The sequence below is a fragment of the Notolabrus celidotus genome, chromosome 5 (genome assembly GCF_009762535.1).
Source record: "Notolabrus celidotus isolate fNotCel1 chromosome 5, fNotCel1.pri, whole genome shotgun sequence".
NCBI lineage: Eukaryota > Metazoa > Chordata > Actinopteri > Labriformes > Labridae > Notolabrus > Notolabrus celidotus.
Window position 1 is genome coordinate 31,884,396 of NC_048276.1, and position 14,657 is coordinate 31,899,052.

At 40.3% G+C, this 14,657-nt stretch overlaps 1 protein-coding gene across 1 annotated transcript in view; it reads right to left on the minus strand.

The window, feature by feature from the left end:
- sgcd (sarcoglycan, delta (dystrophin-associated glycoprotein)) overlaps positions 1-14,657 on the minus strand; it is a 195,706-nt gene that overhangs the window by 18,743 nt on the left and 162,306 nt on the right. The window contains exon 6 of the mRNA XM_034684491.1: positions 7,755-7,827. Within this exon, the coding sequence (XP_034540382.1) occupies positions 7,755-7,827 (73 nt within the window). The remainder of the gene's footprint in view (positions 1-7,754; positions 7,828-14,657) is intronic.

Genomic DNA, 14,657 nt, shown 5'->3' on the forward strand with positions numbered 1-14,657 from the left:
GAGGCTCACTTTCAGAGCCCAAGAACCCCCAAGAGTTGAGATAGGTCATGCAACTTTGCAGAACTTGATCAAATCTGTTGTTTCAATGTCAAAAATAACAGATAACCGATGCACAGTGCTGCCAAATCCAACACCTCAGGAGAAATACCGGTATGAAGAGGAAGAAAAGTACAATCTCTTCCTGTACTTCTCCAAAGACCTCCCTCCTCTCTCATCCATCCTCCTCCTCCACCTCCACTCTCCTCCGGGGAGTCAGGCAATGACATATTTTCCTCCTGGGTTATATTCGTATTCATTTTCTCTTCACCGTACCTGTGAATTGAATTTGTCTAATGTTCTTTCTCCATATCCCTCACTCTTATTTCTGTGTCTTTCTAATAAAAACAGTTCTCATATGCCATAAAAATCCAGATTTAACACGGAAACTTTCATTGAAAGCTGCAGTTTATGTATAAAACCTAAATTTAAAGCTTCACTGACAACCTGATGTTATGTATCTATGCTGTCTCCCTCTTTTGGCTGTATTAACTTTGTTCTGTTATCTATTTTTGCCTTTACACTGTTCCTTTTCTTTATTTCCCTCTTGTCAGCCCCTTCTTTTATGGCTGCCACAGTCAATAAAGCTCCATCTTGTTGTCTTTCTTGTTCCCCCCCACTTTAGTACATCTCATCATTCCTATTTCTTTTCTTGGCAGCATTTCATATCTACAACTTGGATCAAAGGTTAATAACTTTTCTCTCTTCCTCCTCATATCGCCTGCCTTCAGACAACAACAGAAATGATCAGAGGCTTTTTGACATGACAGAAATTGTAAACTGTGGGCAGCGCTTATTCTCCTTCTCCTGTGCATGTGACTCCTTTGTCTTTGAAGAGGACGCCTTCTTCAAATGATCTGCCTCCCTGTCTTGTACCGTGTGAACACAGCGGTAAGAACAGTTTGGTGTTATAAATATAAAAGTTACAGGGAACTACAATGGGCTGCCATCGAGTCACGCAGCAAATCATAGGTTAAATGGCAATCTCTGCTGGTACGAGCGTGGCTGATTGCTTGGCAGGGCTTAGTGACCGGTCGGGAAGATGACCCAAACAGTCTGCTGACATCCTCCGATTACTGAGAACAGCTGAAGATGAGGAGGAGGACAGGTAGAATTGCAGGGACAGAAAGAGGCAGGCATATTGTTTCTTGAATCGCAACTTATGTTTATTCAGCTTTGTGGTATACGTCTTCACAAGTCTAACTGGTTGACTTAACTTAACTGGTTGTTCCGAGATCCAACTGTACACCTATTCATTTCATTTTGAGATCAATTTTAGTCTTTTATGCCTTTATTTATTAATTTTTTTTATATATATGTTTGGGCTTTTTCGCCTGTATTAATAAAACAGCTGAAGAGAGACAGGAAACGTGGGAAGTAGAGAGCGGGGGAAGACATGAAGCAAATGGTCGACCGACCGGGAGTCGAACTGGCGACCTCTGTGACAAGGACTATAGCCTTGATACGTGAGACACTTAGACCGCTAGGCCACCAGTACCCCTTTTTTTATGCCTTTATGAATGGAGAACAGAAGAGAGAGTGGGGAATGACTTGACAAAGGGTTGAGGTTGAAACCCAGGCTGCCTGCTTTGGGTGTTGTAGCCTCTGTAAATGAGGTGTGATCGAATTACACCCATGTAACTTCACACTGCATCATCTTTCTGAAGATGTCTGTTTTTAGCATATGTAACTCTATTTTAACTTATTCAAGTGCTACAATGCAACATGCATACTTTACATGGCGTAGGTCTGCCAGAGGCCCATTTTGAACCCATCGCCGATCACCATCTACCACCGTCTGACAACATTATGTGATATACGCCTCTGGGAATGGATGCTAACGCCTCAGTAATCCCGGAGAAGTCATTGGAAACTGATTTCAAGCCAAGACGTCTTTTTCAGTAAAATGACAACACTCCTTCATTTTAATCCATTACATATGCGGAGAATCTTATGTTCATCTGTTTCCAGTAGGTCTAACTTCATCAATGTAAAGTACAAAGATGTTCACTCTAACTTACTTCAGTAGTACTGTTATGGACAGATCGGGAAGGTTGTAGGTTCAATCAAATTAAAGTGTTCGACTGGAAAGAGATCCAAACCTGGGCGACGTGATGTCCTCCTTCTTTCATTCACCAGAAGGTCAACATCATCAGTTGGCTTTCTTTCTTATCAGTTGTTTGAAAGTCTGAGGTTGAGTTCTGTTGCATGAGATTTCTTTCTGCTTATCAATCATTTTATTTACACATCATCAGTGACTCCCATTTATCTTTAGTTTTTGATCCATTTCTTTGTTATTCTATCATTTTGATATAATTAGTGGGTCTGTGAAGCATCATACCTCCAATGACAGTTTCAAGAAAACACAAGGGGTCTGTTTTCCTTTGACTTTTTACTTCAGTGCAGTGATATGTTAGTTTCCAAAACCGCGACCCCTGTCCTTCAGGTTCTCATTGAGGGGAAATGTAACAGGTACAAGCTCCAAAAAGGAATCTATTTTCTTGTGATTTAGTAATAATATAAAGGTCTGAAGTTGGCCAACATATCATCATGACACAGACTTGTAGAAAATAAAAATGCAGCTATGTCAGGTCTGTCTTTAAGAGGAAAAAAAACAACACTTTTAAAAATGCTTGATTGTTGAATAATAGGCATTTCTGATACAGGTAGTTAAAAAATCTCAGTGCTGACTGGCGTCCATAAACACATAGAGCAGATTTATCTCTCGAGTTGAAATGTTTGAGCTAAAACAGATTGTTGGTTATACTTGCATGAAGATATCTGTTATAGAGATAAATCAGCTGTCATCAGAGTATCGCTGATGGGAGCCAGGACGACATTATTACCCAGGACTCCCGATTATACAATAGAACTCAAACTGGACTCAAACTACCAAAATAAAGATACCCACAGAGACTTCTCTTTCCAATTCAACATCCCTGTTTGTTCTGTGTGTTATTGGAGTAAGGTCAAACAGGAAGTTCAGAGTTGAAGAGTCAGCTTATTAAGAAAGGAGAAGACAAAAGAGATTGAGTCAAAGGGGTGAAATAAGTAGTACAAGATCAGGAGTTGAGCAGTAGAGGAGGAGTGAAGCTGGGACAAGGATAAAGGTAGATCAAGGTAGCAGGAGAAGCAGGGTAGATGCAAAGTGAGGTCGAGGTGAAGATAAAATGAAGGATGGGAGGAAATGAAGGATGGGAGGAGATGAGGTGATGAGGAGAGGAAGTCAGTTACAGGAAGAGTTGAATGGAAACTAAATAGAAAGGTGAAGAAGGAGCTTAAACTTACATTCCCTGAAACTCTGATGTGAGCTCAGACCTCAGTGGTCAGGTTGAGTCCCAGTGTCATGGCCTCTTCTCTAATGATTAAAAATGTGGTCTGTAGCAGTGTGCTGTGATGTTGAGGAGCTGCTGCTGAGGCACGATGGACACGGTTTGCAGACTGAAGAGAGCCGCAGCTGAGGTTAATTTTTCAATAAGTAGATACAATGAATCAGAGGGCTTTGTGTGCTGTGAGAGGCTATCTTTGTTCAACGGGCCTCGATACATAACCATTAAAGGCACCGTGATTCTGATGCCCCCTCTGGACGAAATCGGTAATGTTTTTTCAGGGATGAAGACTGCATTTCCCATGAGCACCATCACCCAATGTTGAAAAGATGTGACTATCGCCAAAGCATGCATTTGTTGATTAAGCAAATTAATAAACACACTTTTGAATCATACTTGATTCTTTGTTCTTATCTAATATCAACTCAGCTTTTTTCACAGAAATCTGACCTGTACACAGACTCTGTAATTCAGGATGAATTAATAACCAATCTTATTGCTGATAATCTCACTTTACTTTCAAGGTCATGAAGAGGTGTCTGAATAAGAGGGAGACTATTCCAAACCAGTTCAAAATACATTTAAGTGCCTTCAAGTGAAGACAAGTCAAGACTCAAATCGTTTTCAAATCACACTGTATATTAATCAATTTATTTTTTTGGTGTGATAACATGCAGAGTCAAAAGAAACATGAAGATGCAAAAAATGTGCTGGCTTTAAGTCGCATTAATTCAAGAGTAGTTTTTCTTTTGACCCCTGATGGTTTTAGATATGAAGTACAGGTACTATAACAAGAACTACAAGTTTAAAATCAGCCTGATTCTCCCAGTGCTGTAAAATATGCTGTGACCATATTGCACTCGTGTTGGATGACATTGATTGAGTCTCGTCCTTCAGTGCCATTTCTATCTCAGCATCGTAATGTTCTCATGTAGAGTGAAGACTGCATAGAGCTAAAGGCTGTCTATACGGGATGAGCCATTGGACAAACTGCTCCAGAGTTTGAGACTTGAATGTGAGTCCATCAAAGTTTTCAGCTGCATCAGGAAGTGTACCACACCACGACTCATTTCACCTTTAGAAAGAAATTAACCTCACAGTTCTTCTCGTGGCTTTTTTTTTCTTCTACCCATTTCCACTTTCTGTCTTATTGCTTCATATTTTTATTCCTGTTATCAGTGCTCTGAAATGGTCCGGACATAAATCAAGGTGCACTATCAAATTCACCCACGCTGCCGTTCTACTTTCACGAACGCATCCGTCTGATGCAAGGACACATCCTGTTGACAAGGCATTACCACGCAGATGGATGTGATGGTTACGGTTTCCATAAAATAGTGACAGCTCTGGGTGGGATGTGCCTGTGTGTGTGTGTGTGTGTGTGTGTGTGTGTGTGTGTGTGTGTGTGTGTGTGTGTGTGTGTGTGTGTGTGTGTGTGTGTGTGTGTGTGTATGTTTGGGGTTAATGTGATATCCTCAAATAGGATTTGAATCCTCGATTGCTACCTGCCAAGGGGTTGGAAGAGATTAGAGTAAGATTAGATTTTAGCCATGCTCCATCGCGCTCGCTCTCCTTTCCTGACATAATTGGATAGTTTGTGCCATATTTCATTCTCAATTGGCTGCTTGTCACAAAAGATGCAAAAACCAGCGGGTGAAGGGAAAGGAAAGAACATCTCTGCGGACTGTGACTGTCAAATTATACGGACGATCACATGATGAGGGGTTTGTAGCATCACGCGGAAATGATCCCAGCACCAGTGATGGGACTTTTTTCTTCTTTTTTTCAGAGGAAATCATGATTTTCAAAAGGAAGGCAGAAGTGATTGATGAATCATAGATCCTATTGGTGCACACAGAAATACTGTTGTCAGATATTTGTCATCAAAGTCCGTCTATTCGACCTCTAATTCCTGTCCCGCCTGTCTGCAGCATTACTTCCCTGTCACGTTGGGCTCTTTATTATCTTTGGATTATCTTCTTTAGAATTCTTGGCTTTAATATTTTGACTCTTGCTCTCTTTCCTCTGTCACAAAATAATTTTTTCTTTCACTTTGTCATCTTCTATGTCCTGTTTTCCTGTGTCCTTTACTTTCTTCTTTCAGACTTTTTTACTCTGTTACATCACTTCTGTCCTCACCGTCTCTTGTTCTTTAATCGTCACACTTTGTACTTTTGCAATCTTTGTCTAGATTTTGTTATTTTTGATTCAAAGTCGTTCTGTCGCTTTCTCTCTTTGCTTCTCTTTCAAATTTAGATCAAAGGATGTCTTTTGTGTGCAGATACATGAAAAACAGTCACAGAGCAGCCATTACAAAATGAAGACCACTGAAGCAGGTTCTGAACTGGGGTTATTTGCTGTTGTGTTGGCATTATGTTTTAATTTATTGAGTTTAATAAGTTAGGATAATGAACATTAATCAACATTTCAGCAGTGTGCTCCAATGTAAATATGCTTGAATTAGCATAAATGGCTACATTTCATCCGAATCCATGAAGGTGCTGAAGGGGAGCTTGGGGCTGGCTGTCGTGGGAGTGGTTGATTGGTGGTGTTGGTGGAGGTCATGGAAGCGCAGGTGCAGTTGTGCAAAGTAAGAGGTCTTGATGCCGGTCTCACTGAAGGACTAGGAGCAGGAACGAGTTAAAGAGATGCATGTGGTGTAGACAGACTTAAATGTAGTTAAACTCACCAAGTTAAGACCCGATCGGAAGCAGGTTATGTTCAGAGTTTGGGCTTTCATTCTGCTGAGGTGTCAAGGTTACTATTATTCTATTATTCTGATTATTATATGTCCATGTAAACATATTATGTTGAGTTTACTACTCAGTCTAGAGGAGACTTTCCACAGGTGTCCTGATATACCCTCTTTAGTTGTCCCTAGCTCACAGCTCTAACTCTGGCTCAGTGTCCCTCTTTTCTCATCTTCTGTCCTGTTAGGAACATCACTCTCTCTCTACAGAGAGGCACCATGGGTCTCTTACTCTCCCTCTTTCTGCTCTGATTGACTGTCATCACATCTGACAGCACAGGCAAGCGAGAGATGATAAACAAGACATTTACACCAAGGAGACATCCTCGGCTGTCCACACACATAAACACATAAACACATAAACACGCACGCACAGATACACAGGACGCAGCGAGGGAGAATGAGAGAGGATGCAGCCACACAGTCCGTCTCAGCTGAATGTGACTGATCTCTGTCATGATAACTCTGTGTTTATAAGGTGGATTTTTTTTCAATGTACTGTGAGTTAACATAGATTTTGTAGCAACGTTAAAGTTCAGATCCCACCGCATAGCATAATACTGAGACAAAGAAAGGATAAGAGTTTGGCATCAGTGGTTTTTAAAGGTAATGCTCAGCTCACTGACTGTCAGGGTATTAGAATTTAGACTCTTAAAAAACAACCAAAATTCTTGAGCTCAGGACTCAGACTCAGAACCACCTTTATTCCTTATTGTCAGTAGAACCAATGAGAGTCGATGTTAATAAATTAAATATGTTTTCTTCACATCCAAAACAGGTCCACACAGCCAGTCCAGCTTTAGACAATGGGCAGTTTGTAATGAAACAGAGGACCTCTTTATAAACCCTTGTGCAATGGTGCCTAGACTCAGACTCAGTTGATGTAGACCTGACTAGTAAATTAACTAAGATGATGGAGACTTGTCTCAGACTCTGTCTCAGGTAATGCGGACCCAACTTAGGTTCTGACTCAGACCTGTAATGAGGACATGACTCAGACTCAGATTTAGGTTATGAGAATTTAACTCTGAGTCAGGTAACAGGAAATGGCCTCCGGGTGGATTCAGAAAATGGGAACGGGCCTTTGACGTCACTGGGACTCCACTCAGATTTGGGTAATGGGGCCTTGCCTCAGACTTAGACTCAGGTAATGGGGACTTGACTTTGACTGCGGTAATGGGTATCTTACTCTGATTCAGATAATAGTGATTCAGTTCTGAATTATTTTTACTCAGGTAATAGGGAATGAGACTTGGGCTGGACTCAGATTCTTCTTTGGTAACTCCAACTTGGACCCGTAATTGAACACTGGGGACTTCACTTGGACTCAAAGTTTGGTGACTCAACTACAACACTGCCTGTTTCTGAGTTAGTGTGTTATATCTTCAAGAGTTTGAGTGTGTGTGTGTGCAGTCTGTGGTGGATCAATCAAACAGGTGTTTGGTGGCTTAGACAAGATATCAACACTTCTGTTCATTTTTCAGAAATCCTGTTTTTGTTGTGTCCTCTATGTGAGCTCGATCACACTGATGTTTATTGACTGTCAGAATGTTTTTGTTTTTTTTACCACATTATAGAAATGAAGTCATATTTAAAGTGATATCACTGTGTTTGCCTGTGTGCAGTATCAGCCGACTCACCTCAGCTCCTTGAACGGCTCGGCCCTGACATGTGGCGTCTCCAGTGATTTGCTGAACACGGCTCCTTCGGCCCCTGAAATCACAGAACACAACATCAGACAGGAGGCCTCCATCAATTGAAACCACCAACCCCTCCTGTCCAATCAATGCACATAATCTCTCCAGACTCTGCCGATCTATACAGCACTAGTCAGTGTGCGTGGCGGCTCCTCAGCTCTCCACACCTCACTGATAACATGGATTCAGACTCATTTTAAAGGGATGGAATGTAATGAGCTGTTGTTTCAAAGTTTAAAACTGCTTTTTTGTCTCAAAGAATATACTTTGCTGCTTATTTGAGAGTTCACAGAAACATGAACTTAAAAACATGCACTCTTTATTGTGCTAGGTAATCTTTTTTTTTTTCAGCAGGCAGAAGTTCAGTCCTGCGTTTTTATTCATGACCTCCTGTAGGCAGTCACAAAGCTAAATGACATTGGTGTGGACAAGGGGTTAGTGTGGTTTATAATTAACATCTGGACCAGTTTTCTTTTTATACAATCAACAAAACAAACAAGAGCTAACACAGAGTCTTAAATGCAACATTTGGTCAATTCATCTACATAAAATAACTACTTAACTGGTAATAGGTTAACAGTGTTTTGTTGTCTGCTGTTCTGTTGACTAGGTAATTAAGTAAATGCACTTTAATAAGAACAAACAGGACATCAAGGTTTAACAATATTAAGATTGCTTCCCACTTTTAGGCTTTAGGTAACAAGACCTTGTTTATTCACAGCTAATGTTGTGCTATTGATAGGTGGGCCTCATCATGACCTCATTCCCTCACCAGGTCAGTCAGACCTCAAGCTCATCCTTTCTCATCCTTAGCTCATATTGACATCATCCCCTAACCAAGTCAAGGTCACAATGACCTCCTGCTGCATGTAAAGGCCGGAAGCTGTGCTTACATTATCTTGACTTTGTTACTGCACCTGATCGATGTAACCTTATGCTCCACAAACATCAATGTGACCTCATTCCGTGTCCAGGTCAACATGAGCTCATGTTTCAACCAAGGAAATATTACCTCATTCCCGTTTTAGGGTCCTGATATCTTCTCATCCACATTCTGCTTCTCACAGATCAGTATGGACTAAACCCCAAACCAGGTTGTGACCCTAAGGCTGCCCTGATCAACTTGACCTCATTCCATTCTGGGCAACATGACTTAATGCTGCACAAAGATCAACATGACCTCACCCCTAACAAAGTGCATATACTTTCATGCTTCAGTCAGGTAAATATGGCATAGATAAACACAGATATAGGGGACCTCATTCCCTCACCATGTCAACATAATCTCATCCAACACACAGGTCAACGTAACCCTGTGCCCGTCCGCACACAGATCAATATGACCCAACACCCAAACCAGGTTTTGACATCATGCTCTCAGGGTTAATCTAACCTCATTCCTCCATATGGCTGACATAACCTAATCGTGCAGAGAGATCCACATGACCTCATGATTATCAACAGGATTTTATGCATCATCTGTGGTCAATATAAATAATTAACCCCTTAACTCTGGTAGCACTGCCCCTCAGAGTTGAGCGTTGACAGCTAAACGAGTAGGGCTGCAACTAAGAACTATTTGTATGATTGACTAGTTTTGTTGACCTGGTGCTTCCCAGTTGTTTTTTTTGCATGCACATATTTCAGCAGAGATAGTAAGGGGTTGAAGATGGCTCACTACTCAGCAAATCAGCACGAAAAACGATGATTATTAATTGACGATTAAATTTGCCTGCAACTAATATTGTCATTGGTGGCTGTTGACAGTGTCAATACATAGTTGCATCCCTTCACATGGATCCAAGACAAACTTCTTTATAGGCACCATTTAATGTATTGTATCATATTAAATTGTAACGTACTGCATTGCATCGAATCATATCAAATCGTATCGTACCGTATCGTTTCGTATCTCAGCAATATTTCCAGTGTAACTATGTCCGCTGACTGATCCCCCTGCAGCCTTTTGAGAGCTGATAAGGTCATTGTGTGGTTATGTATTAGTTCCATTGTTTGGGGGTATATTATCCTGCTCTTTGGCTCGCTACCTCTTGAAACACACAGACACCTCGAAGTGATCTAATCACCTAAGACTTATATCTGAGTCACTGTGCACTCACATAAAAAATCTGCTCACCAAAGGTAGATCCTCTTCTGTTGAAATAGTAGTTCTTGTTGTTAGCTGTACTAGTATGACAGTAGTACAAAAACACACTGGCTCTTACAAACTCGCAAAAAAAGGACAAATTGTACCAGTTTTCAAACACACCGTGACAGCGAAAGTTCAAGTAGATAACAAAATGACAGGGAAACGGTGCAGCATTGTGCCCCAGAATGCATCCAGATAAATGCAGGATTTTGGTTATGGGTAACTGCTGCTCATGTATAGTTCACAACCGTCACCAATCATTGAAATTGTTCCTGGAGGGAGTTTCTTCTGTGCCTTTTGTGTCTCTATATTTCATCACCTCTGAGATACTCCAGACCACAACTGATTATATCTGCCCCTGGTCTGACTGCTGCCTCATAAACACAAACGCACCGACACAGACACACATTCACACACATATACTCGGATGCACATGGACACACAGCTGCTCACACAGACACATTAATCTTTAATGGCATCATTTATTTTCTCAGCAGACCCCCCAGCCCCCCACTGGTCTATGAACGTGTCAGCTGGGTGACGTATTGCTGCTGTCTGCTCAGTATTCATGTGGAGCTTGATCAGAAAATCAGATAGATCAAGTTTTATTCACAGAGGTGGCCGTGAACAGAGCCGTCATTCTCTGCTGAATACAAATAAAGACAGCAGGGAAAAATAAAAACATCTGCAGGGTCACAGTGTCAATAATCTCTGACATTTAATGTGAGTAAATGTCTCATCGTCAATCTCTTAATCAGTGTCCAACACACAACTGGAGCTGAGCTGATAGCAGATGTTTGACACAGTCTTACATAAACCTAACATTTGTGAACATGATCCGGGATATTCAAAATGTTAAACATGAACTCGTCTTTGCTTTTGTTGGAACACCTGTTTCTCATAAGTAGCCACAATTTGTTGTCTCTTCTCAGCCTATTTTATGTTACATGTGCACAGTAAATGCACAAACATCAAAGACAGCAATGTTGTCGTACTCAAATCTAGGACTCGTGGCACAACTTGGAAGTGGGCACTGATGCCTCAGACCTGGTCTTGAGCACTGACTGCCTTCAGATTCAGAAGTCAAAGTGGAGGACTTCCAACAATTTATTGCCAAAGACTGATTTATGTTTTTTTTATTTATTATGCCCCTAAAATGTGTTCAGTTCTGAGTTAGGAGTGGGACATGCATTCACCTGCATTCACTTCGTACACTGCCTTGTTCGGCAACAGTTTCTGCCAGGACGCTGAAAGAGGAGCCTCAAATCAGTCTTTATAACAAGGCCTCGAGACTTCAACTCAGACTCAAGGTTTGAGGACTCACACTACACATTACAACGCTGCAAAACAGTGCCCGAAATAACTTAAAAATGAAGGATACACACCAAAAATGTGTGCTTCAAGTCATTGCCATGCAAATAATCCTTCTAAAAGAGGAGTTAAAGTGATTACATTTTTCAACCAGAGCACATATAATAGCCAGGCAGGTTCAAGATGTAAATGTCAGTAAAAAAATCCTCCAAGAGGGGGGACTGGGTACACGTTCCTAACAAAAGAACAGTAAAATAAATACCATCTATGCCTATACCAACCAGTCAAGTTGTAGCAAAGCCATGTGCTGAGTTTATGAGATAAAAATAACCAGATGGTTTTTAAATTTCCTCCAAGTATTAACAAGACAGAGAATGCCTTAGTATTATTTTTAGTCTGTTTCAAAATCAGCTGAAAGTTCCTCACAGGAGCTTTAAATAAGAACTTTGATTTAATGTGCAGTATCGGCAGTGTGGTGTGCAGCTGATTACTTGTCAAGTTTAGATGAGATTTATGATAAACACTAAGGGGTTAACAGCTGCTGGTGGTGAGTTCAGGGTCAGAGACTCTGTTGTAGAGGAGTTGTAGAGTTTGAAACCCTGTGGAAAAGAACATGGGTCATTTTCAGAATGACAAATATTATTCTTGAAGCTGCTTCACAATAAAAGTTAGCCCTATGTTTCAGAGCACTTCAATACCTCTTAGCGTGCCAGAGCCGCCAGTTAACCACCAGTCTGATATCAAAGCTTCTTGTGGTGATTACTAAATGTACATTAAATGGGTACACAGCCAAAACTGTCGTCCATTTATCTTTTCTAAAGCTGGATTTGATTTGATGTAAGCCTTTTAGGATCCTAAAAAAGAATAAAGTTGAGGTGAAGCTTTGTTAAAGTAATTACAGCAAATTGAAAAACTTCCCGTATTGATGTTGGATCAATTTTTGGATCCATACAGCATCGCAGTGCTGTGTTTTGTTTTTGATTACAATAACAAAGCACTCTGGGTAGGCCCCAACTCTGGAGTTTGCAGCTTTAAGGGTTTCAGGGTTATATATTCAGCTCCAAACTACAGATAAAAAGTATTATCTTTTAATTAAAGTTGAGTCGTTGATCACTAATGGCTCCAAAAAGGCCCTTAATAACGGTTAGTTTTCAGTCCAGTTTGCTTTATGAAATATTAAAGCCATCTTTAAATATATTAGAACAAAAATGTTTAATTGCAAATTAAAAGAGGCAAATTAAGACCACTGCTTGTGCATTAAAAGCAAACAGATATATTACGCACTGCTGACTGAGGCGAATATATCCCTGTGTTTAAACTTTTTTCTGGGTGGGATAAAATTATGTGTTGAATAAAATAAGAATGACACATACTTTATGAGGTGCAGTGACAGCCAGGAGCAAAGTAAAGAGCTTTTTGTTGTTTTGATTCAGACTGAGAGCTGGGACTTCTAATGTGAAGCTTCTGTTTTATCCTCACTCACGTTTCTGCAGCAGAGAGGCAGCGACATGCAGCGAGGCTTCCTCTCCACTTTACATTCTCCTCTCTGTACTCTGCCTCCAACTCAAAGTCACCAAGCCGCAGGTATTTAAATATCAACGCAGTTTTCATGAGAAACTGGAAAAACTGAACATTGCTTCCTCGCGGCAAGCCGTCAGCTTTGTTTTGCCTCTGAGACAACATGAGATATATCATCATGGAGACTCTGATTTCAGACACTTAATGTGTGACTTTTTTCATGTTGTCGCTACAAGCTAAGTTTCAACAAGAGCTCATCCCGTTTGGGTAAATAATACAATTAAACAGCCATTAAGAGGAGATTCGTTTATCCCAAGTGGATGGAAAAAAAACATTACATTCCCCAGACTTTGTGGAGCTGTGTAATGAAGAGCTTTCCACGAGGAAGAAGATTGTATGTACAAACTCAGCTACTCAACGCCTGTTTGGTAATTACGAACATGATAAAACTTATAGTGTAACAACAATCTATTTGTGTGTCCTCAATATTAGTGTCTTTAAAAAGTGAAAGTCTATCGTCTGTGTTTTAGCTGCACAATCAAATTATTCATGTGGGACTACAGTCAGTGTAGCTTCCCTTTTTTGCTGAAGGGATAATGTATGTTGAGCAGGGTGGTTATTGTATAATGGAATCCAGTCAGGGTGACCCTCAGATGTAAAGGTACACTTTATTTTGCTTATCATTTGGCCACCAGCTAAAGTTGTAAACAAGCTGAGACAAACCTGAAGATGATTCTATTTATTTCCTGGTGGGTGAATCCATTGCAAAGGATCCGCATCAGTCAGTGGTACCGTTGTCCAAGACAAATTTCCCTCGAGTGACAATAAAAGTTTTCCTCATCCTTATCTTTATCCTTGTGGATCAAACCAACATTAAACTAAAAAACATAAATAAATAAATAAATAAATAAATAAATAAATAAATAAATAAATAAATAAATAAATACTTAGATAAATAAATAGATTAATAAAAAAATAAGCTTAACATTTCAATTTGCAATCAGGTTAAAAAATGTGCTTGCTTGAGGAGCTGGTTTTGCCTAGTAGTTAAGCCACTCACCTCATGTACAGAGGACATAACTTTGTGGTTGCCCAGTGGCCTGTTTGGTTGTTCTGCTTTTTGTGATGCGTTGCAGATAGAGGAGGACTCTTTTCATAAGCCTTGTTTGGTTTCCTTCTCTTTTTTACCACCTACACCTGCACAATACACTCACCGCACACCATACTCACTTACACCACTGATTAACTGATATTCACATCTCATCTTTTCCAAAGTATTAATCATCATGTTTTTGGAATATTTATCTTAATCTATACATTGTTCGCATGTATCCCCCCTTTTATTTGCCATGGCCGTTCATGACAACCATGACAAATAAAAAAAAGCAACATTAGCCTGCTTATTTGCTACAAATCACAGGTAGTTTAGTTGAAAAAGCCAGCACCATCACATGTCTGTATTTGCTTCGTCTGTCTTCTTTCTACAGCTCCTACTGTCTTTAAATGTCTCTTAGTTTTTTCCTTCTCTCTTTTTATTTTCTTTGCTGGTGACTGCTCAACCATTAACCAAATAAATATAAGTATTATTAAAAGTATCCTCCATGTTATTCACAGATTTAGAGTGCTGACTTAAGCTGTTTTTGCCATAGTGTCAACAGGCAGAACAGGTGAAATGTGCCGGACTCCTTTCTGTGGACTGATTTAATTTGATGTGTTGGATGAGGTTGTCCCTGATGGCACTTTGTTGAAAGGGTATAAATACTAATGTTGTTTTGACCAATCAGAATCAAGTATTCAACACAGCCGGGTAGTAACAAGTGGTGCCACGCAGCCTTGGCCCCTGTATTAGTCAGTCAGATATGTCCATG